The sequence below is a fragment of the Chiloscyllium plagiosum genome, unplaced genomic scaffold, assembly GCF_037043375.1.
Source record: "Chiloscyllium plagiosum isolate Xiang-an unplaced genomic scaffold, Cpla_swu_hap1 HiC_scaffold_12, whole genome shotgun sequence".
NCBI lineage: Eukaryota > Metazoa > Chordata > Chondrichthyes > Orectolobiformes > Hemiscylliidae > Chiloscyllium > Chiloscyllium plagiosum.
In genome coordinates this window covers 25,358,116-25,385,136 of record NW_028270150.1, presented here as the reverse complement: position 1 = coordinate 25,385,136, position 27,021 = coordinate 25,358,116, and the positions used below count along the sequence as shown (strand labels likewise).

Sequence of the window (27,021 nt, the reverse complement as noted above, 5' to 3'; positions counted from 1 at the left end):
GGGGCGTGGATAGGGTAAATAGGCAAAGTCTTTTCTCTGGGGTAGGGGAGTCCAGAACTAGAGGGCATAGGTTTTGGGTGAGAGGGGAAAGATATAAAAGAGACCTAAGGGGCAACTTTTTCACACAGAGGGTGGTACGTGTATGGAATGAGCTGCCAGAGGAAGTGGTGGAGGCTGGTACAATTGCAACATTTAAGAGGCATTTGGATGGGTATATGAATAGGAAGGGTTTGGAGGGATATGGGCCAGGTGCTGGCAGGTGGGACTAGATTGGGTTGGGATATCTGGTCGGCATGGACGGGTTGGACGGAAGGGTCTGTTTCCATGCTGTACATCTCTATGACTCTATGACTCTACATTAGACAAATGCCTTTGCTGTCAATGTAACATTCTTCCTTGATAAGCAGAAAAGAACATCATAAGTGTGGGATCTTCTAAATTGCAAATAAAGCCACACTGCAGCAGTTATAAACAGTAATCCAAATTATTTTAGATAATGCGGTAATTAAAAATTATAACTTTTTGCCCTATGGTATGAAATTAAGAAGATAGTTAGTTACATTTTAGATATCCATTAGTGAAAACCAGATAAAGCTTCAAAGGCTAGGAAATGACTCTGTCTAAAATAATTTAATGTCATGAATGTATTGGAGCATGTTTGCTATTCAGAACTGATCTTACCTAAGAAAAGGTTGGTAAATATGCTGAGGATAGAGTAGAGGGAGGAGTGAGGATAAAACGTAGCCCAAGATGTGAGGAAAACAGTTGGGCAGACAAAGGAGTGAATAAAAGTCAGTCTGGGAGAATCAATAGCTACTATTAAGAATATTGTGGTAGTAGCACATGTAATGACAAGGCCTGGTGTGTGGTGGTTGAGGTAATGACATGGAAGAAGGTGCTCAGGCCCTAAAATTATTGAATTTGATATTGAGTCCAGAAGATTGCAGGGTTCCCAAGCAGAAAATGAAGTGTTGTTCTTCCAGCTTGCACTGAGTTTAGCTAGAGCGTTGTAGCAAGCCCAAGACAGAGGTGTTGTGTTGACATGATGGGGAACAGGAAGCTCAGGGTAATTTTTGCGGATAGAGCTTAGGTGTTCTGCGAAGCAGTCACCCAGTCTGCGCTTTGACTCCCCAGCGTAGTCAAGACTACATTGTGAGCAGCAAATGCAGTAGACTAAATTGAGTGAAGTCAGGTAAATTGCTGCTTCAACTGGACAGTGTTTCTGGGCCCTTGGTTAGTGAGGAGGGAGGAAGTAAAAAACAGGTGTTGCACCTTCTGCAATTGCATGGGAAAGTGCCAAGGGGATATGGGAAGATGTTGAGAGTGAAGGAGGAGTGGATGAAGATGTCCCAAGGAACAATCCCTGCTGACAAGGGACAGGAAGGGAATATGTGCCTGATGGTGACATCTCGCTGGAGGTGGCGGAAATGGCAGCTAATGATTCTTTGGATGTGGATGCTGGTGGGATGGTAGGTAAGGATCAGGTACACCTTATCACTTGTAGAAGGGAAGAGAAAGGGTGAGGGATGAAGTGTGAGAGATATATGGACACAACTGAGGGCCCTGTCAACAGTGGTGGTGGGGAATCCTTGGTTGAGGAAGAAGGTGGACATTTTCAGAGGCACCCTTGTCGACGTTGGCATCATTGAAATGGATGTGACAGAGACAGAGAAACTGGGAAAGTGGAATCGAGTCTTTACAGGAAGCAGGGTGTGAGGATCTTTCATAAAGGTAACTGTAGGAGTCAATGGGTTTGTAGTGGATATTAGTGGCCAGCCAATTCCCAAAAATGGAAACAGAGATTTAAGGAAGAAATGGGAGGAGTTGGAGATGAACCAGGTGAAGGTGAGAACCGGCTGGACATTGGAAGTGAAATTGATAAACTTTTCCAATGCATGACAAGAGAGGGAAGCAGCACCAATTATGTCAGTGTTCCGGAGAAAGAATTGTGGTTAAGGGCCAGAGCAGGACTGGAACAAGAAATGTTCCACGTACCTCACAAAGAGGCAGACACACTGGGGCCCATGCTGGTACCCATGATAATCCCCTCTCACCTGAGGAAAGTGAGAGTAGTTGGAGGAGAAGTCATCAAAGTAAGGATGAGCTTGGCCAGAGCGAGGAGGGTGGTGGTTGATGAGGATGGTTTAGGCCTATTTTCCAGGAAGAAGTAGAGAGCCTTGAGACTATCTTAATGGAAGGTGGACATGTAAAGAGATTGCACATCCATGATAAAGAGGAGGCAGCTGGAGTCTGCAAACTGGAAATTCTGAAACTGATGTAAAATGTCAGAGGAACCACAGATATAAGTGGAAAGGAACTGGATAAGGAGAGGAAAAGAATTGTGTCGAGGTAGGAAGAGATGAGTTCAGTGGGGCAGGAGCAGGCAAAAACAATGGGTCTGCTTGGGCAGTCCTGTCTTGTAGATTTTGGGAAGGTGTTAGAAACAGGGACAATGAGCTTGGAGGCAGTGGGGGGAGATCACTGGATGAAGTGACATTCATGATCGTTATTGACACAATGGCCTGGTGTTCCACAGTTGAGTCACAGACCACGGAGAGATAGGAATAGGTACCTGAGAGCTGGTGCCCAGCCCACAATGTAGAGGTCAGTTTGTTAGACAACAACCACCTTGTCAGCAGACTTGATTACAAAGTTAGGGTTGGATCCGAGAGCATACAATGCAGTCAGTTCAGAGGGATATAGATTGAAATGGAAGGGGGAGGTGGTGGGGGGCTGGGCAGAGAAATTGAGGTGACCAATATCATGTTGACAGTTCTCGATGAACAGGTTAAGTGCAGGGAATTGGCCAGAGGGAGGGGTCCAGATGGAGAAAGAAGGTTGGAGGAGGGTGAAGGGATCTGTGCTATGGGGAGAGGATCTTGTCCAAAGAAATCGGCATGGAGGCAAACACGATGGAGAAAAGTTCAACATCAAGTCGTACCCGAAATTCCCTGACGTGTGGGGAGAAGGGGTTAAAACTAAGACTTTTACTGTGTACAGAACATTCAGCATCAGAGAGCAGAAGGTCAGAAGGGCGAGTGAATACATAACAGGAGGTGGAGACAGGAGATGGAGATGGTTGTTGGAGGTCAGTCATCTCAGCTCCTGGACATCTCCGCAGAAGTTACTCAGGTAGTCTCCTTGGCCCAACCATCTTCCACTCTTCATCAATGACCTTCCCTCAAGCATCAAATCAGAAGTGGGGATGTTTGTTGATGATTGCACAATGTTCAGCACCATTCTTGTACTGAAACAGTCCACATCTAAACGCATTTAAGACCTGAACAATATTTGACAAGTGGCAGGTAGCATTTGCACCATACAACTATCAGGCAAAGACCATCTCCAACAAGAGAGAATCTATTTTTCCTTGACATTCAATGGCATTACCATTTGATTAATTTCTTGCTCTCAACATTCTGAAGTTTACCATTGATCAGAATTGAACTTAACTAGCTATACAATACCATGCCTCCAAAAACAGGTCAGAGATGAGGAATCCTGGTGAGTCATCTCCTGCCTCCCCAAAGCTTGTCCACCATCTACTCCCCACTTTCCTCTGAATGCAGCTCCAACAACCCTTAAGAAGCATGACACATCCATGGTGGTCCACTTGATTTGTAGCACCCCTACAATCACTTCCTCCACCATCAATGCTCAACAGCAGCAGTCTATACCATCCACAAAATGTGCAGCAGAAATTCACTAAGGCTCCTTCGACAGCATTTTCCAAAGCCACGACCAATTACACTTAGAAGAACGAGAGCAGCAGATACATGAGAACATCATCACCTGCGAACTCCTGTCCAAGCAACTCACTTGAAAATCGGCTTAGGGTTAATCAGTGTCACTGGGCCAAAATCCTGGAATTCCCTCCCTAGTGATATTATAGGCATACTTACAACCAAATGGACTGCAGTGGTTCAAGTCGACACCTCACCAGCATCTTCTTGAATGCATCTAAGGATGGATAGTAAATGCTGGCCCAGCCAATGATGCTCACAATACATAAATGTATAAAGGAAAATAACTTTCCTAATTACTTGTGATAAATGCAACAAAATACCCAGATTCTTCTACATCTCAGAGCTCTGCAATGTCTCCATTTAAAAAATGTGCTTTTTTAAATTCTTCCTGGCAAAATGGAGTTACATTTTTGCCACTCACTTAATCTATCAAATGTCTTTCTGTAACATCTTTGGGTCCTCTTCAAAACTTTTAATTTACTGCTACCATTGTGTTGTAGGCAAATTTGATAGATGCAAGAATGTAAGGTATGCCTAAGTCATTTGCACAAACTGCAAACAATTGATGTCATAGTGCCAATCACAGAAATCTCTCATAACCTTGACTGGAAGGTTCCTATGAATGTTTAGTTTAGATGTTGATTAAGTTTCAGTAGCCTGGACTCACATTGGAAATGTGACCCTTTTCAATAACAGTTTATTCCAGCACCTGCTGAAACACAGTTGGAAACTTATGTCAGCACCTTCAAGAGCGCAGTGGAAAACCTACATTTGAAAAGAAATTTGGAAAATAACATGATGTCATAATACAATTCCGGTTCAGTGAAGCACAGATAAGGATGAATCACAATCTCAGAATTGTTACAGCGCAGAAGGTGGTGATTCGGCTCACTGTGTCTGCAACTGCCCTTCTGATGAGCATCATTCCTGGTGCCTTCTCTCCATAGCCTTGCACACTATTTCTATCCAAATAGTCATCCAATACCCTCTTGAATGCCTCAATTGAAACTGCCTCTGCCACATTTCCAGACAGTGCATTCCAGATCCTAACTACTTGCTGTGTAAAAATATTTTTCTTACAAGTTCAATATTACCTCCTTGCTCTTGTTTCTGTCCATATTAATAAAGCTGAGAACACTGTATGCTTTGTTAACTGCTGTCTCCACCTATCCTGCCACTTTCAGATGAAGTTAGTTCATCTGACGAAGGTGCAGCGCTCCAAAAGCTTGTGATTTCAAATAAACCTGTTGGACTATAACCTGGTGTCGGTTGACTTCTGATTAAGTACAAGTTCAAACAGGTGATAATGGAATTAGTGCAAACTCCCACTCCAAATTTAAATATTCCCATCAACTTCACTCATCAAATTCTATAAGCATGACTGAGGTTATAAATAACCCTAACGTCTTAACAGATAAGTCTCTCGTGTCCAAATCAATATTTCAGATAAGTTATTTTTCTACATACATAAACTTCACCCCCTTACCTTAAGCCACCTAGAACATGAAAACAAAGACACAAGACCAGAAGACATGAGAGCAGAAGTAGATCATTTAGCCCATTGAGTCTTTCTGCCATTCAATGAGATCATGGCTGGTCTGATAAGCCTCAACTCCATTTTCCTACCTTTTCTCCATTACCCTTGATTCCTTTACTGATTAAAAATCTGTTTATCTCAGCCTTAAATGTACTCAATGACCAAATCTTCACAACGCTGTGCAGCAAAGAGTTCCAGAGATTCACTCCCATCTGAGAAAAGACATTCCTCGTTATCTCTATTTTAAGTGAGCAACCCTTATTCTGAAAATATGCCCTCTGGTCCTAAATTCTCCCACAAAGGGAAACTTTTCCTCATCTACCCCGTTAAGTCCTCTAAAAATAATTTGTTGGTTCAATTAGGTCACCTCTCATTCCTTCAAATTCCAATGACTACAGACCCAATCTCTCCTTATAAGATAGTTCCTCCATACCCAGTATCAGCAAGTGAACCCTCCCTGAACTGCCTCCAGTAACCCAAAACAAGTGCCTTCTCTTGTTTTAGCAAAATCTAAATGTATACTCCATTCCCTTTGAAATAACGGCCAACATTCCATGTGCCTTCCCCAGTATCCACTACACCTGACTGATATCTTGTGAATTATGCATGAGGACTCCCAAATCCCTCTGTGTACCTGCAGTTTACCAGACCTTAAATTCACTTGGAAACTTCACCAACACATTCCATCCCGACCTTAAATTCACTGGACCATCTCTGACACCTCCCTCCCCTTCCTGGACCTCTCCATCGCCATCCACGAGGATTGACTCAAAACTGACATTTTTACAAACCCACTGACTCCCATAGCTACCTGGATTACATCTTCTCCCTCCGTACCTCCTGCAAAAATTCTATCCTGTGTTCCCAATTCCTCCGTCTCACCGCATCTGCTCCCAGGAGGACCAGTTCCACCACAGATGGCCTCCTTCTTTAAAGACCAATTTCCCCTCCCACATGGTTGAAGATGCCCTCCAATGTATCTCATCCACATCCTGCACCTCCGCCCTCGAATCCCACCCGTCCAACCACAACAAGGACAGAACCCCCCCCCGGTCCTCACTCTCCACCCCTCCAACCTCCGCATAAATCGCATCATCTGCCGACATTTTTGCCACCTTCAAATGGACCCCACCACCAGGGATATATTTCCCTCCGTACCCCTATGCACTTTCTGCAAAGACCATTCCCTCCGCAACTACCTGGTCAGGTACACACACCCCAAAAACCCACCTTCCCCTCCTGGCACCTTCCCCTGCCACAACAAGAGTTGCAAAACCTGCATCCACACCTCCCCCCTCACCTCCGTCCAAGGCCATAAAAGAGCCTTCCACATCCATCAAAGTTTCACCACTTCCACACGTCATTTATTGTATCCGTTGCTCCAGATGCAGTCTCCTCCACATTGGGGAGATCGGACACCTTCTCTGATAGCGCTTTAGAGAACATCTTCGGGACACCCTTGGCTGAATATTTCAACTCCCCCTCCCACTCTGCTGAGGACATGCAGGTCCTGAGTCTCCTCCATTGCCACTCCCTCACCACCAGATGCCTGCAGGAAGAACGCTTCATCTTCCACCTCGGGACCCTTCAACCTCATGGCATCAATGTGGACTTCACCAGTTTCCTCATTTCCCTCCCCCCACCTTACCCCACTTCAAACCTTACAGCTCAGCACTGTCCTCATGACCTGTCCCACCTGTCAATCTTCCTTCCCACTATCCACTCCACCCTCCTCTCCGACCTATCACCTTTTTTACCCCCACCTCCATTCACCTAATGCACTCTCAGCTACCTTCTCTTCAGCCTCACCCACCCTCCTACTTATTGGTCCACCACCGAGGCTCCCAATCTCAATCCTGATGAAGGACGTTTGCCCGAAATGTTAATTTTCTGCTCCTCGGATGCTGCTTGACCGGCTGTGCATTTCCAGTACCACTCTAATCTTGACTCTAATCTCCAGCATCTGCAGTACCCACCTCTGCCTTTTCCACTATGCCTTGTAGCAAGAGTCAAATGAGAAAATAAAGCAATACTTGCATTTATTTGATACCTTTCACGACCTGCAGCATTCCGAATTTCTTCACAATTAAAGAAAATTTTTGAAATGCAGTATTATGCAAGGGGAGAGTGGATAAACTGAATTATTTTATGCTTCTTCTCTTCTGCTCAGAAGCAAAGATTTTCTTTAATATTCTCTTCCTCCCCCACCCCATCTTTTTATAGACTGTGTCTTGAGCTCCCCCAAGGACTCTATCTGTGAATTCCAATTTTTAAACAAACTGCAACAAAATCCCTTCAGGCTTAAGTCAAACACATACCCGTGCACGCATGCACACACACAGAAGGAAAAATAAAAAGAAGGAAACAAAAGAGTTTACAGTTAAGAAGAATCATAAAATGCAATCAACGAATTATATTAATCTATTGAACTTTTGTCTGAGTCATAAATTCAGTGTTCAGTCAAGGTTCTTTCTGTGGGAGCTCAGATTCAAGTGGATGCAGTTAGCTGAAGCTGCAGAATTCCTTTAAAAGTTGAAGAAGGTCCATCAAGATGAGGTTGCAGTAGAGACTTTGTCTACTTTTCTGGTTGATGTTGGCATAATAAGTCTTGATAGGTCCTTTTTGCTCTCAGTCCCTGCTAGGGAGACACTGTGTCTACTGTGCTTTTGTGTTTGTTGACAATGTCCTCACAGTGCAAGTTTGTGAGATTCCAGAACTAAGTTTTATTGGAGATTTAGACGAGAGCAGTCATAGAGAACCCTGGAGTCTGGTTGTAGTGTCACTAGTTATATTCTTTATGGACTGTAATGTTAATAGACCTAATTTTTATCAGACTGAGGCAAGGGCTGGGAAACAAATAATGAAAGTTTTTTCAAACATCTGAGGAGTTTTGGTCATGGTACAGGTTCATTAAAAAATCATTTTGACAATTCTAATCAGGGGTTCAAGAATCATGTTTACGAGACAAATGGGAATGTTAACACCTCCACAAGTGTAGTGAGGTTAAGCTTCCAGGCCACTAGTCTAAGTCCGTTGTTCATTATATGAGATAGGTGTTCAACTGTTGGTAGAGTTTTGCATTTCTTCAAATTTTGACCTCCTTTTTTACACCCCCTACTATATTTAGAGCCAGAGTCATACAGGATGGAAACAGACCCTTCAGTCCAACCAGTCCATGCTGACCATGATCCCAACTAAGCTAGTCCCACTTGCCTACATTTGGCCCATATCCCTCCAAATATTTCTTATTCATGTACTAAGTATCTGTTAAATGTTGTGACTGTACCCACATCCACCACTTCCTCTAGATGTTCATTCCACACACGAACCACTCTGTGTAAAAAAAAAACCCATATCTTTTTAATTCTTTCTCCTCTAAACCTAAAACCAAGCCCCCTAGTCTTGAAATCCCCCTACCCTAGAGAAAGGTCACCTGCTATTCACCTTATCGACACGACACCTCTCAATATTTTATAAACCTCCAAAAGGTTACCCTTCAATCTTCTACACTCCAGTGAAAAAAAATTGTTCCAGCAATGGCATTTGTGCCTCCAGTTGCCAAGGCTCTAAACTCTGGAATTCACTTCCTAAATTTTATCACTGAACAACCTGTTTTTTTTCTTTAAAACACACCTTAAAACCCTAGACTGTTTTGAGCACTTACTGTAATATCTTCTTACATCTCTTATTCCAGACTGGATTCTCTTGACCCCATGCAAGTAACCTTGGAGGTGTTTGGGGTTCTGGGGTAAGCTGTCCCAAGACAGCTCTCTCAAACACTCTTTCCAGCCACTGCCTGAGCAGCTTTCCTGGTATGGAATAGGAGTGCAACCAGCTGTCTGCTCCATGAAGGTGGACAGCCAATTATATTGTTCAAAATTTTGCAATCTTAACAACACTTTACACTGATGTTGAACAACCTATTTAGTTTTGATATCTTTTTATGACTGATTATTGGTTTATGGGATTGCAAGGGTTTGGGGGATGGAGGAAATGGGGGTGTAGGGAGGTGATGGAGAACAGACTTCTTCCCACCTCCACTCCCAAGATATTCAAACAGCAAAGAAATTACCCACTCTGCTGCAGTTACATACAGTGGATGTCATTGATAGGTTGAGAGTGGGACTAACGTTGCTCACATGCAAGAAGTCACACTCTCTGGTGCTAATTTGATTGGCTAGAACCTCCAACAGTCCTGGCAGCAGCAAAACTTGGCAGTTGATGAACTAAAGAGTTCATCAAATTCGTGAACACCTTCCACCCTGACCTCAAGTTCACCTGGACCATACTGGACGCCTCCCTCCACTTCCTGGACCTTTCTGTCTCCATCTCCAGCGACTGCTCAACACGGACATCTACTTCAAACCCACCAACTCCCACAGCGACCTGGACTACACTTCTTCCCATCGCCCCCTCCAATAAAAATACTATCCCTTACTCCTAATTCCTCTGCCTTAGCCACATCTGCTTCCAGGAGGAGCAATTCCACTCCAGGACATCCCAGACAGCCTCCTATTTCAAGAACAATTTCCCCTCCCATGTGGTCAACCATGCCCTCTAGCACATCTCCGCTACTTCCCACACCATCGCACTTGAACCCGATCCTTCCAACCACAGCAAAGATAGAACCCACCTTGTCCTTACCTTCCACCCAACTAATCTCTGTATCCAGTGCATTATCCTTCACCATTTCCACCACCTACAATCAGACCACACCACCAGAGATATATTTCCCTCCCCAACCCTATCAGCATTCTGCAGAGACCATTCCCTCCATGTCTCCCTTGTTAGGTCCACGTCCCCTGCCAACCCACCCTCCACTCCCAGCACCTTCCTTTGTGGCCGCAAGAGATGCAGACCTGTGCCCACACCTCGCCCCTTACCTCCATCCAAGACCCCAAAGGATCCTTCCACATCAAGCAGAGATTTTCTGGTACATCCAAACACCTCATCTACTGTGTCCAATGCTCTCAATTTGGTCTTAGCTACATTGGAGAGACAGGACGCTAACTCATGGGATGTTTCAGGGAATATCTCTGGGACATGCACCAATCAACCCCACCGCTCTATGGCCGACCACTTTAACACTTCCTCCCACTCCACCAAGGACATGCAAGTCCTCGGTCTCCTCCACCACCAAATCCAAGCCACTCGACGCCTGGAAGAAGAACACCTCATCTTCCGCCTTGGGACCCTCCAATCACACGCCATCAACATCAATATCACTAGTTTTCTCATCACCTCTCCTACCACTTCATCACAGATCCAAACTTCCAACGCAATACTGCCCTCTTGAACAGTCCTACCTGTCCATCCTCCTTCCCACCTATCCTCCACTCTGACCTATCACTATCACCCCCACCTGCATCTAACTATTGCCTTCCCATCTATCTTCCCCCAGCTCCACCCCCACCCTCCTATTTATTTCTCAGTCTTCTTCCCCCCATCACCACTACACATCACCCTCCCCCCCCCATTCCTGATGAAGGGCTTATGCCTGAAATGTTAACTCCCCCGCTTCTTGGATGCTGCCTGACCTGCTGTGCTTTTCCAGCAAGTCCAGCATCTGCAATCCTCACTTTCTCCTACAAAATTGGTAACCATGGATCCTGAAGAGAAGGAAATGAGGGGATATTGGGTGGAGGGTGTTTTCTGAAGTTTTTGAACTGGAGGTGGGTAAGAAGGAAGATGAGACCCAGCTATTCAGGGGCACCCTCCAAAGAAAGTACTATCTTCCTTCCCAATGTTTTATAAATTTTAAAACAGAAAAAGGGGTTGCCTACTCCTGCCCAACTGCCTACGCTTTACCTTATGATGATGTGGACAGGGTAATATCATAGTTAAGTTAGCTTTTGTCCAGCGCAATTGACCCTAAATTATTTATTTACATCTGGTGAATGGTCTGCTGATTCCAGTGTCTGCCCACTCTCAACATTGTGGAGGTGAGCTTGGATGGATGGGAAGCTGGTGGGCTGGCCACCCATCCTATTCTGAGTCATCCCCTCAGTGAAAATGAAACCCAGAGGGGGCATATAGCATCCAGTTTGTGGTGTGGTGCCATTCCACTGCTAATTCCTCAGTATTGCACTCATCCAGGCAAGTGGGGAGTATTCCTGATTCTTCTGCTATGGGATCCATTGAATATATTAGTGTATTACCTCAGTTACACATTTAGTGTTTTATTTTCAAGCAATTCTTTTCCTAAAAGACCAATCTCATGTTTTAAGACCACAGACAAAGCAACAGAAGTAGGCCTTTCAGCTCATTGAGTCTGCTCCACCATTCAATAAGAATATAACTGGTCTGATAATCATCAACTTTTATTTGCCTGCCTTTTTTCCATAACCCTGGATTCCTTAACTGATTGGAAAGGTGTCTAATTAAGCCTTGAATATACTTAACAACCCAGCATCAACAGCCTTCTGTGGTAAAGATTTCCACAAACTCACTTCCATCTGAGAGAAGAAATTCCTCTTCATCTCCATCATAAATGTGTGACCCTTTACTCAGATTGTGTATCTGGTCCCAGACACTCCCACAAGAGGAATGGCATGGTGCTCAATGGTTAGCACTGCTGCCTCACAGCGCCAGGACCTGGGTTCGATTCCCACCTTCAGCGATCGTCTGTGTGGAGTTTGCACATTCTCCCTATGTCTGCATGGGTTTGCTCCGGTTTCCTCCCACAATTCAAAAGAAGTGCAGGTTAGGTGAATTGGCCATGCTAAACTGCCCACAGTGTTACGTGCCCTAGTCAGGGGTAAATGTAGGATAGGGGTATGGGTCTAGGTGGGTTAATCTTCGGAGGGTCAGTGTGGACTTGTTGGGCTGAAGGGCCTGTTTCCACACTGTAAGGAATCTAATCTAATCTCATTATCTACCCTGTCAACTCCCCTAAGAATGTGATATGTTTCAGTAAGGACCATCTTTCATTTTTTCAAAATTCCAATTAGTACAAACCAATATTGAATATTTCTTCATAAGATTATCTCTCTATCCTGATATCAACCTGATGAACCTTTTCTGGACTACTTCCTATGCCATGTATCTTTCCTCAGGGAAGGGACCTTCTATTTAGTCCACCTCTGACCTTGAAACTGTTTAGAAATATAATTTCTCCTTCTGTTGCTTAATCTAGTTATCCATTCTTATTACGGCAAATCTGTTTGAAACCTGTAACTGATCCATTCTCCTTGTAATCTGCTGTTCTTTGTGCTTGTCTTCTTGTATTAACTCAACGCTGTTTTGAATTAAGTTGTCTTCAAGCTGCTTTAAAGTTTTAAACTCTCTATTCAGACATTAAAAATTTTGTTCTTAAGCTCATAGTTTCTTGTCTATTTTAGGGTTTTCCACTTTGTGCAGTTTAGACAGAGTTTTCCCACTTATTGTGATGTACATGCTGTCCTACCTCTAATAGCTTAATTAGAACACACTTCCTTGGAATATTGCGTGCAATTCTGGTCTCCTTCCTGTTGAAAGGGTTCAGAAAAGATTTACAAGGGTGTTGCCAGGGTTGAAGGATTTGAGCTATAGGGAGAGATTGAATAGGCTAGGGCTGTTTTGTCTGGAGCGTTGGAGGCTGAGGGGTGACCTTATAGAGGTTTACAAAATTATGAGGGGCATGGATAGGATAAGTAGATAAAGTCTGTCCCCTGGGGTGGGAGAGTCCAGAACTAGAGGGCATAGGTTTAGGGTGAGAGGGAAAAGATATAAAAGGGACCTAAGGGGCAAGCTTTTTACGCAGAGGGTGGTACGTGTATGGAATGAGCTACCAGAGAAAGTGGTGGAGGCTGTTACAATTGCAACATTTAAAAGGCATTTGGATGGGTATATGAATAGGAAGAGTTTGGAGAGATAGGGGCCGGGTGCTGGCAGGTGGGACTAGATTGGGTTGGGATATCTGGTCGGCATGGACGGGTTGGACCGAAGGGTCTGTTTTCATGCTGTACATTTCTACGACTCTATATTTTGCCCAAATTTTTAGTAATTTAACTATGAGAAGTCAAGAACTTTATCTAATTCCTGGTCCTTTTAAATGTAAAGTTTCTTTTTCTGCTAGATTCTTTTCAAAATTTCTCTAATTTTGCTCTTTTCTTCACTTCACAAAGCCTACTCACAATGGCAGCAATACTTTTTTAAAACTACCTTGCCTTCCTTTTCTGGTCTTTACGTTATTTCCATAAAGCTTTTTCAGTTTTCCCTCATGTATATCTAACTTAACTCCTGCATCAGCTACATAATGCTTACAGAATCACCTTTGTTAAGGCCTCTATCCTTTTGTCAATGTGGTTGATTACTTCTCTTTCCCTAGCCTACATTTTACACCTGCATCTTCTTCGTCACTTCTTTTGAAAAAAAACACTATCATTACTAGGGTTATTCTTGAAGGCAAAAAGCTTAAGACATGACTCTAGAACAAACGGTTGTTCTGATGTTCTGGCACATGTATCAACTCATTAATTATGTACATTTGTCTCAGGTATTTTGGCAGACATAGCTTGCTGAGGAAATATAATGTTGGGAAACTGTTTCAGTTACTCCCAAGCAGAAAAACAATTAGGTTTCAAGCTGAATTCACCATAAAGGTGTTTCAGATATTAGGCGACAGGAGATAGACAGCTTGTTCTGAAGCAAGTTTTTGTCAACTGATTCTAGATTTTGAAGAAAAGAAACTGTCCAAGTCACTGTTGAAACAACCTCAGCAAAACTGCAGTTACCACCATTCCGGAGGTATTTAGGTAATCTTTTAGAAATGAAATCAGTGTCCAGTGACTCTTTTAAGGAAACCACCTCTGCTATCTATATAAAACTTGAAATGAATCTAATTGTAAACCTTCAAAACATAAATGCTTCAAAGAATATTACATTTTAAAAAATTAAAACCCTACAATTCACATTAATTTGTTTGGCATAATTACAAAGGACACTCAAGTCCTATGCGGAAGACATATGTTCCTCTGAGGAATTTCACCCAAAGTCTGTCATGAGGATAGGTTGCATAAACCTGATTTGTACACCCTTTAAGTATAATGTAATTTTGATTTTTTAAAATGATAGAAAGATTCGAGCAAGTAGTGTAGAAATTCTGTTTCTGCTGTCGAGGGGATCCAGTAAAGGGGGAAATATGATTAATATTTCAGTATGAAAAGAAAGTACATTTTATGAAAGAAAATGTAGCATATATGTAGATTCTCTTCACTGCCTCTACATCACCCACCTGTCTGCACCTATAACAGTATACGGCACAGATACACACCCTCTCCAAAAGGTTGAGGAACTTAGGTCAACTGAAATTTTCAGTACTGAGATTGGTGGATTTTCGTAAGAGTAATAAGGATTGTGGAGCAAACACATGTATATGTGAAACTACAGGTCAGCTATGAGCAAAATGAAAAGCAGCAACTCAAGGGGATGAAACATGGTCCTTTGCCCTTTCAAATATTAAAAAAAATCATTGGGTCTAAAATAACTCCACATAATAAAAGGCTAGTTTCTTTTGGGTTCTTGTTTTGGTTGACATCTTATCCTAAGATCAGTTCATTCACTTCCATTTATAAAATCCTCATGAATATGTTTCCTTTTAGAATATGAACAAGCAGAGAGGAGATGGAAGGAGATGGCGGAAAACGATATCTTAGAAAACCTTGAAAGAGAAAAGAGAGAAAAACAAGAGAAGGAAAGAGCTGCTCAAGTTTTGAGAGAGGCGTCAGAAAGGAAAGAGACGGAAGGAGAAGAGCAAGACACCAATGAAAGAGAGCAGCTAGAAACAACAGAGGAAAACAAAGATGCAAATGAATTACAACCAGACAATATCAAGGACATGGGTGAAACATTTACAATGAATGACAACCCCAATAAACTTCCTTCTCGACTCAGAAGGCGCTACAGATTCACAGAACAAATTGAAAATCTCCACCAAGGACTTCCTGTTTGCAAAATATCTTATGCAACCCATATCAGCACCAAGAAAAGACAAGACAGGCAAGAAAGTAAGGAGTTTCCAGATTTAAGCTCTTCATTCAGTGGTTATGAGCCATCCTTTGCAAAGTTGTGCAATCAATCAAATGAACTGAAGCACCAAGTTGGGGATGGTTCAAATGAAAAGTCTGAAAATTGTCTTCGGTCAACATCAAAAAATGAAACGAAAAACAGCCTCATTGAAAAATTATTTAGATCAGGTGGTACATTAGAAAATAAACCCCCCAAAGACGATGAAGCTAAAGCCACAGACAAGTTAAAACAGCTGCAGAGAAATAAACAGACAAGTCGAATTCAGGTTACTAACAAAAATAGGTTAAATGTTCTGGATCCTGACTTGTTACCTGTGAGAGCTTTAGAATCATCCACAGATGAAAGTGAAAAATTGGTTTTACAATCATTACAAAAATAAAAATAAGAATATAGATTTCTGTTAAGTTTTATTAAATTAAGGTTGTTGTTGTTGTTCTAGCACACTTCTCTTCAGAAATTGAGATAAATGGAAAGAATTGCCATTCTGAATATTTTTCTGATGAGAATGCACAAGGGAAAGATGTTGATCCTGATGTCTAAAGTAATAAACAATTGTTGGAATATTTTACAACTTGTTTGCACACATTTAACATTTTTCTATACGAATAGACAACTTAAAAATCCATTTGTAATAGTGTTGCTGGTATAATGCAGGTATGCTTTGAGTTGTGTACCTTGTGTAACTGGCAAGCCTAAGTTATATTATTAGTTCTGCATGTTTCATTGCCCATACTAATCCAGTTAACGATGATCAAGATCAACAAAGGATCTTATACAGAGGTCAGTTTGTTGCCATTATTTAACTGTTTAAAAGTGAAATTTAAGTGATTTTCATGTGCCACGCTTAAAAGTTTGCTTTGCAATCTGAAGCCAAGCAGTGTCTGATTAAATATCTTATATCATTCTAAGAGATGCTACTTGCCTAACTACTTCCAATTTGTATTGATGAGAAAACATGATCTTCTGTTTTTACATTAACTGTGCAGTATATTTCATACAGTAATGAGAGCTCTGTTGGAGACTGCATTAAACTGCACCTAATCTGAGGACATCACACATTCCAGGGTGGAGATCTGGTGAGTCCAAATCCAGAACACAATAGAGTCAGACCATCATCTCTGGCTTCTGATAGTCTTTGTCATAATGTCTAACTAGCCAACATAACTTGTATCTATTGCTAGCACAGAATAAACTACATTATATTAATATATGCTCTTCTTGTAAGACTCATGAATAATTCACCTGCTTCCAAATCAGTTATCACTGGTAACTGAACAGGCCCTTAGACTCAGTATAGAAATGGCTGACCCACATGATGTCATTTTAATTTACTAAGTTTCCATTTACTTATATAATTCTCTGTTAGTTGTTAATTTGAATGTTGTTGCACTGCCACATCAGGGGTTGTTTAAAAATAAATAAAGGGACCTTTACTTTCAGTTTAAAGGAGCAGAGTGAGCTTTACTCTGTATCTAACTCCATGCTGTCCCTGACCTGGGAGAGTTTGATGGAGGCAATATCGAGGTAACTTTCCTTTAAGTTTAGTAGAGGAAACTTTACTTTCAGTTTAAAAGAGTGGAAAGGAGTATTTAGATTAAAGTGTATCATTATCCTGGATAATGTTATTCTGGTTTAGTAAGTTTCTGTTCGCCTTTTACAACTTGTTTGCACACATTTAACATTTTTCTATACGAATAGATAACTCAAAAATCCATTTGTAATAGTGTCACTGATATAATGCAGGTATGCTTTGAGTTGAGTACCTTGTGTAACTGGTAAGCCCAAGTTATATTATTAGCTCTGCGTGTCTCATTGCCCATTACTAATCCAGTTAAAGATGATTCAAGATCAACAAAGGATCTTATACAGAGATCAGTTTGTTGCCACTATTTAACTGTTTAAAAGTGAAATTTAAATAGTTATCATGTGCCATGCTTAAAAGTTTGTTTTGCAATCAGAAGCCAAGCAGTGTCTGATTAAATATCTTATATCATTCCACCAGCTAACTACTGTTAACAAAAACATAAGTAAAGTGCACTTTGGGGGCTCTCCAAACTTGTTAATAAGTTTGTCTAAAAAAAAGGTTTGGTTCAGATTACTTTTAAAATGGGACTGCTGTTAAATTTTTGGATGCACTTCTGATTTATGAGCAACTCCTCTGGTGGTGGCAGATCAGAAAGGCTCCCTGTGGGCCTGGCCCAAATGAGTCCATTAACAGGTCCAGGCAGTGGGCCATTGTGAAATGCAGTTCCTAAATGGCTGCCCTCTTCCATGGTTACATCTGTACATGAGTGTCCATTGAAAGGGAGTATGCAGTGTCCACCAACACAATCAAAGTCTATTGAGACTGATGGGTTTGAATCTTCTGAAACTTGAATGTTGCTGAAAAGAGAGACACTTTGCTGAAGTTTTTCATCTTGAACTCATAACATAACATTTCCAAATTTCAAATGTTCATAAAAAACAAGAAATTGGTTGGCAAGTTGACTGATTAGCTGAGGTATTACCATATAGAACACAATCAGGAACTATTTCTTCCCATGCTCCTAGGTAAGTTTTAAAATTTAAAAAAGTCTAAAAAAAATTCCTTTTCAAAGTAGAGAAAGGGTGCCTGTGTATGAATATATGACATCACAAGTATAAATGTTATGAACTTAACTATTTTAAATTTTGTTGGTGTAAAATATTACCACATTTGATTATTTAGCAAGTGTTGCCCAATTACAGAATTGCATTCATCAATAGATGGGTTTGCAAGGGCTGGCTGGTTGAGTCTGGTCTGTATTGTGCCTACTACAAACAATTAAAAGGACAATAACATTTGATTTGGTTAGCAAGTAGTTGGGATGTAGAAGCAATGTACCTGGAACTGCACCAGCATCAAAATCCATAAACCATGTTGCTCAATATTCTAAGCAGAAGGTTTACTTTTTTAAAGCTTCCAAGGTAGCCAAATTGTAAAACTAAAACTTAATGCCAAGAATGAATGGTTCCACTCTGGATTCACCTTGTCCTGTAATGCCAATGCTGGGACAACAGCAACTGATTCATAACATTCTTGTTTGTGCTTGCTAAAAGAAATATAAAAAGGTAATCATTCTCTAGAAATGAATCTGTAACAAAAACAGAGATTGCTGGAAAAGCTCAGCAGATCTGGCAGCATCTGTGGAGAGAGAAATCAGAGTTAACGTTTGGGCCAAGTGACCTCTCCTTAGAACTGGAGGAGCTAAATGAATATTAATCTCTTTTTGAATTACCCATAAACTTTGGGAAGCGACCTTTTCTTGTGGCTCTTTCCATATTGTTACCCTTGGCAAAGTCAATCAACATCCCTTCCTCCTGGAATATAAATTGTCGTAATTACTTGCTATTCTCTCATTTGTCCTGATGAGTACAAGATAAAATGCTTCAAACATCACTATTTTTAGTGATATTCAAGTTCTATACCACAAAATAAATATTATTGATTGATAAAAGCAGTCAAGGACAAGTAATAAAGGGCACAATCAGACCAGTCATGATCATATTGAATGTACAGAACAGGTTCGAATGGCCAACTGCTCCCATTTCTTATGATCATATGATCTAATGTTTTCGTGTACAGAATGCTGTCTTTAACTTATTTTTGGATGAAGGAATGAAAGAGAAAGTCCTGATTTTTTTCCCCAGGAGCATCACACAGTACAAATAATAGGAGCAACAAAATTGATTAAATTAACTACCATCCTAGCAAAAATTCAGTTTCATATAGTTGACGTATCAAATCTACAAGTACAGACATTGAACTTTGCAGCAAGTGTATTTCATGAAAATCATTTATAATATACCCAGTGTTACACTCACGTACTATATATAAACATTAGCAAACAGAAACATTTAATAATCAAAAATAAGGAAAATGGGAGGAAGTGAGATGAAACAATTATGATTTCTTAAGCATAGCAGAGGATGGCTTATTACACAGTTCTGCTCAATAGCTATCCAGCATAAGCTTCCATACTTAAAATAATTATGCAGCGATCAATTTTGTGTTCGTCAACAGTTTGCAAATTGATTTTATTCAACTGATAGGATGCCTGAAATTGTATTCTTTTAAAAAACACTGAGCTTTCAGGAAGTCAAATATTTGACTAAATTATTTTTAATCAAATGCTTCTTTCTAAAACAAATCCAGTGCTTGATGGATTAAAACCTATCCAATTGTAAACTAATGGGAGAGATTTTGCAATGGTTGGTTATCTCCTAGCATGCACCAGTAGTCTGAGTTGTTAGTATACATTTAGATTTCAGCACTCTTGCCTCCAGAGTTGCTTTTTCTTTAGACTGATAATGGAACAGTGAAAGTAACAGGCACCTGGGATCTTGATGAACAAGATAACACACGTCCTTTTGAGATTATAGGATTATGAAATAAACAGTGGAAGGACTGAGAAGGGTGAATTAGAGTCAGTAAATTCAATGCCAAATCTGATGCGGAAACAAATAAAGAAAGATTAGATCCAGAAAGAGAAGACAGGATAGAAACATACAAACAAAATTACATTCTTAAAAATTCAAAATCATTCACAACCCAAAGGTTTAACATTACATACAAAAAACTACCCTATTAATTACTAGACAACTTTCTGTCGTAGGTTTAATGAACAATTAACTTGATGAACCTCTCAATGATATGAACCTCTCAATGATGCGAATACGAAAGGTACCACTTTGCAAAGAATACAGAGAAGAGATACAAATCAACCAAAAGCCTGTGGAAATCCACAAGGTGTCTATTTCTCATTATGGATGGCTGGCCTATTTTTGCATCGTGGTTCAAACACTATTAAACTTTGATCACAAACCAACCCCAAGTTCATTTAATAAACCAATTTAGTTAGGAAATTGCTGAAAAAGGATTAATGCTGGTTCAAACAAAAATTTGGAATCCAAATCAAAAAATGTTTGGTAATACAGAAAGGCTTTATTAGCGTTATTTTAAAAAATGTTTCATTATCTGTTGATCGATCAGGACAGCTAAAAGCAAGCATTGATGACATATCTTGACTGGTTAAATTTTTTTAAAGATTAGATTACTTACAGTGTGGAAACAGGCTCTTCGGCCCAACAAGTCCACACCGACCCGCTGAAGAGCAACCCACCCAGACCCATTCCCCTACACCTAACACTACGGGCAATTTAGCATGACAAATTCACCTAACCTGCACATTTTTGGACTGCTGGAGAAAACCCACATAGACACGGGGAGAATGTGCAAACTCCACACAGACAGTCGCCTGAGGCAGGAATTGAACCTGGGTCTCTGGCGCAGTGAGGTAGCAGTGCTAACCACCGTGCCACCCACTGAAGGGATGTAACACTTATTACAGTTAACAATCAACATCTCGTGGTTCAAATGATCCAGGTTACCAATGTCCATGCGCAGAAAGCTCATATATATTAAAGGAAGCAATGAACATATGAACCAGGAGCACAAATAGGTTATACAGCCCCTTGGATTTGATTCATCATTCCATAAAGTCATGGCTGAGCATTTGTGATTCAAATGTTGTATTCTTGTAATTCCCAATAATCTTAACATTCTCTTGCCTAACATGAATCTGCTTACCTCCACCACCTCAGCGACAGAGGGCTAAATCTTATAATGTTTTGAAAGTCAGTTTCAGAGACTGGCAAGATATGTTGCTGTCTAATCCCAAACAGCCTCATTAAAACTACCTGGAGAAAGCGAGGACTTCCTGATAAAGAGCTTATGGTTGAAAAGTCAACTCTTTTGCTCCTTAGATGCTGCCTGGCCGGCTGTGCTTTTCCAACACCACACTTTTTGACTCATTAAACTACTTGCCTTGCCTCCATGGCACCCCTTTTACCAACTACTGTCATCTCATTGTGGGTTGAATAATCTGGAAGGAATTAGTATCCCTGTTACCCGTGCCATTTTTAACCTTTGTGCACCTAGATGAGCACTGGTGCTCCAATACTTCCCTGAATGGTGAATTACATTTAACTAGGACATGACAGATAAGGAAAAATTGTTGCCCCATTTGGCGTCTGAATGTCCTGGTGGACAGGATGGTCCAGAACAGCGATGTCCACTTCCCTCAGGACCAGCAAAGGAGACCATTATAGCAGACCCAGCCAGCTCAGACCAAGGTCGCTTCCAGGGTCAGCGCAGTCCCCACCATGTGAATGCACAGCAAGGTAGGAAGAAGGTCAATGGGTCTATTACCTTCTCCACACCAACTTCTCTCTACTTCCTCACACTCACTTTATTCATTCTATTACAGTTTCCACTAAGGTTTATGCTCTACCATGCTTATGCATGTTACATTTTCAATTACTCTCTGCTTCCCACCGCCAACCTCTCACACTGTTCACCCAACATGTCCTCAAAACTGCGTGCTGGTTCATTTAGGACACCTCAGTACCTCCCTCTACCAGCTGCACCAGTACTGATAGCTGTGCCACTCACTTTCATCCCAGTTAATACATCCCTTTTTCTCATTACAGGCGAAAACTGTCCATTGGTGGGTTGAGGGAAGGGGGAGATTAGGGTGACATTAAACTCCAAAAGGCAACATCACCCCATCCCCAGTGAGGAGACAATCCTAGTCCCCAAGGAAGACTGTTGTCATTCCTGCTATTGAGATATTCATGAATTGCCAACTGAGCAAATTCCATTCTTCATCCCTATGCAGTTCTTGCATTAACCACATAGAGCATACATCCAGCTCATGGATAATGTGTAAGGTGACCACGTAGCAATACATCAACTAGTAAATCCCAAAGTAAAGCTTTAAAATGCAGGAGTGTCCTCTGAGTAGATTCTGGAAGGGTACCAGGAGCATTCTGAGAGGCTGGCTGATGCTGGATGCAAGTAATGGATGTGGGGCTAAGCATTGTTGTTGGGCAGCCAAGATGGTAATTCAGAGGAGATAGAGGTGAAATGAAGTCAGTAGGTACTCATTCTTGCATTCACATTGGGATTGGCTGACATCTGGCTTCCTTGCTGTATGAGGTGGAATAGAAAGCTGTTTATTGATGTAATATTAACGATGGGGCAGCATGTTGGCTGAGTGGTCACCACTGCTGCCTCACAGAGCCAGGGACCAGGGTTTGATTCCAGCCTCAGGTTACTGCATGGAGTTTGCACATTCTCCCTGTGTCTGTATGGATTTCCTCCCACAGTCCAAAGATGTGCAGGTATGATGATGTGATAATGCTAAATTGTCCAGGGATGTTTAGGCTAGGTGGGATGGCCATGGAGAAATGTGGGGTTAAGGTGGTAGGGATTGGGTCTGAGTGGGATGTCTTTGGAGGGTGAGTGTGGAGTCAATGGCCAAAAGGTCTGCTTCCAGATTGTAGTGATCCTATGAACTATGTGAGCACTGCAGTTAGAGGCTGATTAGCAATAATCCCCCATTAATAGGCACTTTGCCACTCCCGAACAAGAATTACAACTTGAAAATTTAATATGTCTGAAAACATTGTTGAAAAATGTGTCAAGAAATTTTTTGCCAGACTTTTCATGCATTTCTCCCAGATTTATCACCATAGCGCAAGTCATTCAGACCCCTAAAAGATTTTGCCCAGGGTTTCAAAGCTGCAAAACCCTGCAGAAAATGGTGTTTGATGCTAAAATAGGGGACCACGAATAGCATCCCCTAGTTCTGGACATGTCCACGAGAGGCAACAGTATTTCCATATTTACCTTCTCAAGACCATTCAGAATTTTATCATTTTAATCAAACCCCCCCTAACTTTTCTAAATACAGGCAAAGTTCAATCTAATAATTCTATCCTCATATGACAATCTGCTCTTTCCAAGCATCAATCTAGTAACCCTCCTCTGAAACACCTCAAAAACATTTACAGGCTTTGTTAAATTAGATGACCAAAACTACACACAATACACAGAGACATGGTCCCACCAATGCCCTATGTAACTGTTATATAACATCCTAAATTTTAATTTGGTCCATCTCTGACTCCTCCCTTCCTTGACATCTGTTTCCAGTTCTAGGGGTAGATTGGCCACCGTTATCCACTATAAACCCACTGATTCCCAGTTACATCCTCACACACTGCTTCCTCCAAAGACTCCATCCCATTCTCCTAGCTTCTCATTCTGTTCCATCAGTTCTGATGATGCCATCTTCCGCAGGGGAGCCTTAAAAACGTTTACATTTTACGTCAACCAAGGGTTCCCAACCACAGTGGTTGACACAGCCTTGAGTCACATTTGACCCATTTCCTGCATTCCTACCCTCACCCCTTCTCTCCCACAAGTGATTGCTGTTGTCCACACCTAATATGCCTCTAGCATCCACATCCAAAAGATCACAAACCACCATTTCCACCACTTCCAACAGGATACCACGACCAGACATGTCAGCATTTTGCAGGGATTGTTCCACCTGGGACACTTATCCACTCCTTCTCCATTCCACCCCCCCCCCCCCAAAATTTCCACTGCACTTTCCATGCAATCTTACAAGGTGGAACACCTACCCATTTATTTTCTTCCTAACTATCCAATGGCCCAGACACATCATCCAGATGAAGCAGTGATTTACCTGCACTTCACTCAATGTAGTCTACTCTATCCACTGCTCATGAGGTCTCGACATTTTGTTTTCACAATGTAGACTGAGCAATCACTGCAGTACTCCACTGAAACTGTCGAAGCTAGAACAGCATCTCATTGCCCACTTGGGAATCATGCAGCTTGTGGCACTCAGTACAAGAGTTCAATAACTTTAGGGACTGAGTACCTTCCATGTCCTTTACCTGTCTCTGCATCCTAGGTTCTGTCATCACAAGGGCTGCTTTCAGTACAGCCAAGCCATTTTCATTAATGGTCAACCATAAGCATATTTTCTTTCTCTCTGGCTTACCATTATCCATCCCTTTGGCTGCTTAACTATCATTCTCTCCCTGAGCTCTGTCTCCACTTATCGCTTACTCCTTTACATCCTCACCTGTCTTCAGCTATATTCCACCTTTTCCAAGCTATTACTAGATCTGAAGGGTCACTGGACCTGAAGTGTTAATTGTTTTTCTCTCCAAAGATGCTGCCAGAGCTGCTGAGTTCTCCATCATTTTCTGTTTTTGATTCTAAATTTTAATGTTCCTCTCATAATAAAAGGATAGCATTCTATGAGCTTTCTTAATGATTTGTTGTATCTACATTCTAACTTGCATGTGAACAAGGTGCAGAAGTAGGTAATTTGCTGCCTCATACCTAGTCTACCATGTGATTATATCGTGGCTGATCTGATGGTAACCACAAATCCATTTTGTTGTCTACTACTGGTAACATTTCACTTCTTAGATCAGCAAATATTTATCGATCTCATCATTTAAAAATATTCAAAGACTTATCAGGAATATAGAAAAAAAAGTTGCCACATTTGTTTAAATGCTGAAAATGTGTTGCTGGAAAAACGCAGCAGGTCAGGCAACATCCAACGAACAGGAGAATCGACGTTTCGTGCATAAGCCCTTCTTCAGGAATGAGGAAAGTGTGTCCAGCAGGCTAAGATAAAAGGTAGGGAGGAGGGACTTGGGGGAGGGGCTTTGAAAATGGCCAATCCTTATTTTTAAGGTGACCTCAAGTTTTACATTTTCCCATCAGAGGAAACAGCCTCACCCTTTAAAGAACCCTCAGGACTTTATATCTTTCCATAAATTGAACTTTTCCTCACCTAAATGCTAGTGGACACAAGCTTAGCCTATCCAACATTTACTCTTATAACAACCTGCTGATTCCATGTACTATTTTAGTAAATCTTCTCTGAAATGCTACCAACACATTCATATTTCTTCAATATTCTGTGCAGCATCCAAAGGAAGTCTCACCCGTTCCCTGAGTAATTGAAGCATAACCTCCCTAAAATGTTTTTCAGTTTCTTTTGTAGCCAGGGATGGCTGTTGCTTGAAATCAATGTGTGAAGTTTCGTCTCAGACCTGGTAAATAGGCAAGTGCAGCAACAGCCATCCTTGGCTGCACATTGTTATATATTAATGCTTATATATTTCTTCACTCAAGGCAAGAACAGGGCAATTAGCAACTATTTCAAGGTGAGAGCATGGGCAGTGACAAATTCCAAATCCAGTACTGAAGAAGTCAAAATTCATGGGAAATTCTGTAGAAAGAGAGGAAGAATTTTATTGCAGGTTATGATTACTGCTTCACATCATGCTGTGGTACACGTTATTAACCATCTTTGTATTATTAGAACTCAAGAGGTGGTCTCACTGGAGCTAACAGCTAATGTAAATTAAATACACCACCTTGGTTATAGCTGATCAGTTTGACCTTTGTTAATTTCTGGAACAGTTGTTTGTTTAGTTTAGCTGGCCTTAAACATTGGAGGGCTCAGCTGCCATAACATCATGATTTTATACAAAATAATTGTAATTTATTGGACAAAAAAACTGCCCGAGACAACATTTTTTGGGCTATTGTCAAATAATTTTTAAAGTTCTCCTACCCAACTGAATCATGGGTGAATTAGGGACATTCCATAATTTTCTTATATGACATGGCAGCAAAGACTTTACATCTTAGTTAGCATTTAATATGACAATATTGCTTTTGATGATACTGCACAACAAGGTTATGGTGTCCTTGGCTATTTTTTTTTTCCAGACTCTGAAAAGTCGAAGATTGAAGAATTTTAGGGCCAATTTGATTATAGCTAACAGATAAAACCTTTTGCCTGAGGCAGTAAGTTTAATAAAAACACTTGTACAATGAAAGGGAAGTTCTCCCAGCTCAGCTTTTCTCTGGTTTGATTTGGTGTTTACCAGTCTGGCTGTTCACTGAAAACAATTAGGCAGTTGTGAAGTTGATGAACCCAAAGAAGCAGGTCCATGCTGAAAATGTCTCTCTGACTTCTCTCGTGCTTGAACCTGTGTGTTTGATTTTAACCTTTTGTGCCAAGGGATGTTTAAGGGCATTGTTGCAAGTATCCGGAATAGCATCATTAAGTTGGGATGGTCTGTTGGGTTTTTGGATAAGTTACTCGTTATTCTGTTCTTATTTGTTTGTGTTTCATTTGGTAATCTTGTAAATAAATTGTTTCGTTTAAAAATAAATGGTTTGACCAGCTGCATCGCTCCTGAATATCCGCAATACACCTGCTTAAAACAACGAGCAAAGTTAGGGTCTGGGCTACTTTCTTGAAATGTTTTGAGCGGTCCATAAAGCTAATTATTTAGCAACTGTTTCACCTTAAAACCATAATGAGCTAGGGTTAGGGTTGAGAAAACATTTACCAATTTCTTTTGTTCATGGGTAGAAAACACCCATAACAGAGGTCATTCCAATGGACAACCCATATTTCCATTGTTGCTACTTTTTCACTTCTCGCTGATTTTGATACAACTGAGCAACTGAAAGCCACATCACAAATCAAACTCTAATCCAATTATCTTGATCCATGTACAAGCATTTATTGACAAGTATATGAAATACCTCAAGACATGATGAATGGTCCAAGAGATAAATAATTCCTGTATAGAATTCACCTTTGTCATCAACGAGAGGGATAGTACTAGTAACTGAAATAAGTATAGTATGGCCTCTTCCACAATTGTGCAATCTGTACATATCGTTCTCATGGTTGCAATCTGCACACAAATGCAATGAAAGCCCTTGATCATCAATACAAGTCCTGCATATATTCCCTCTATGAGAAAAGACCTTGTTTGAAAATGTGGCTA

At 41.1% G+C, this 27,021-nt stretch overlaps 1 protein-coding gene across 5 annotated transcripts in view; it reads left to right on the top strand.

Moving 5' to 3' along the window:
• Positions 1-16,157, top strand: part of LOC122554839 (lebercilin-like protein) — a 91,675-nt gene extending 75,518 nt beyond the window's left edge. For all 5 annotated transcript variants that reach the window (XM_087992523.1, XM_087992521.1, XM_087992522.1 and 2 more), the window contains one exon: positions 14,865-16,157. In XM_087992523.1, coding sequence (XP_087848649.1) covers positions 14,865-15,670 — 806 coding nt within the window. In that variant the 3' untranslated portion in view covers positions 15,671-16,157. The remainder of the gene's footprint in view (positions 1-14,864) is intronic.
• Positions 16,158-27,021: the final 10,864 nt, after the last annotated feature.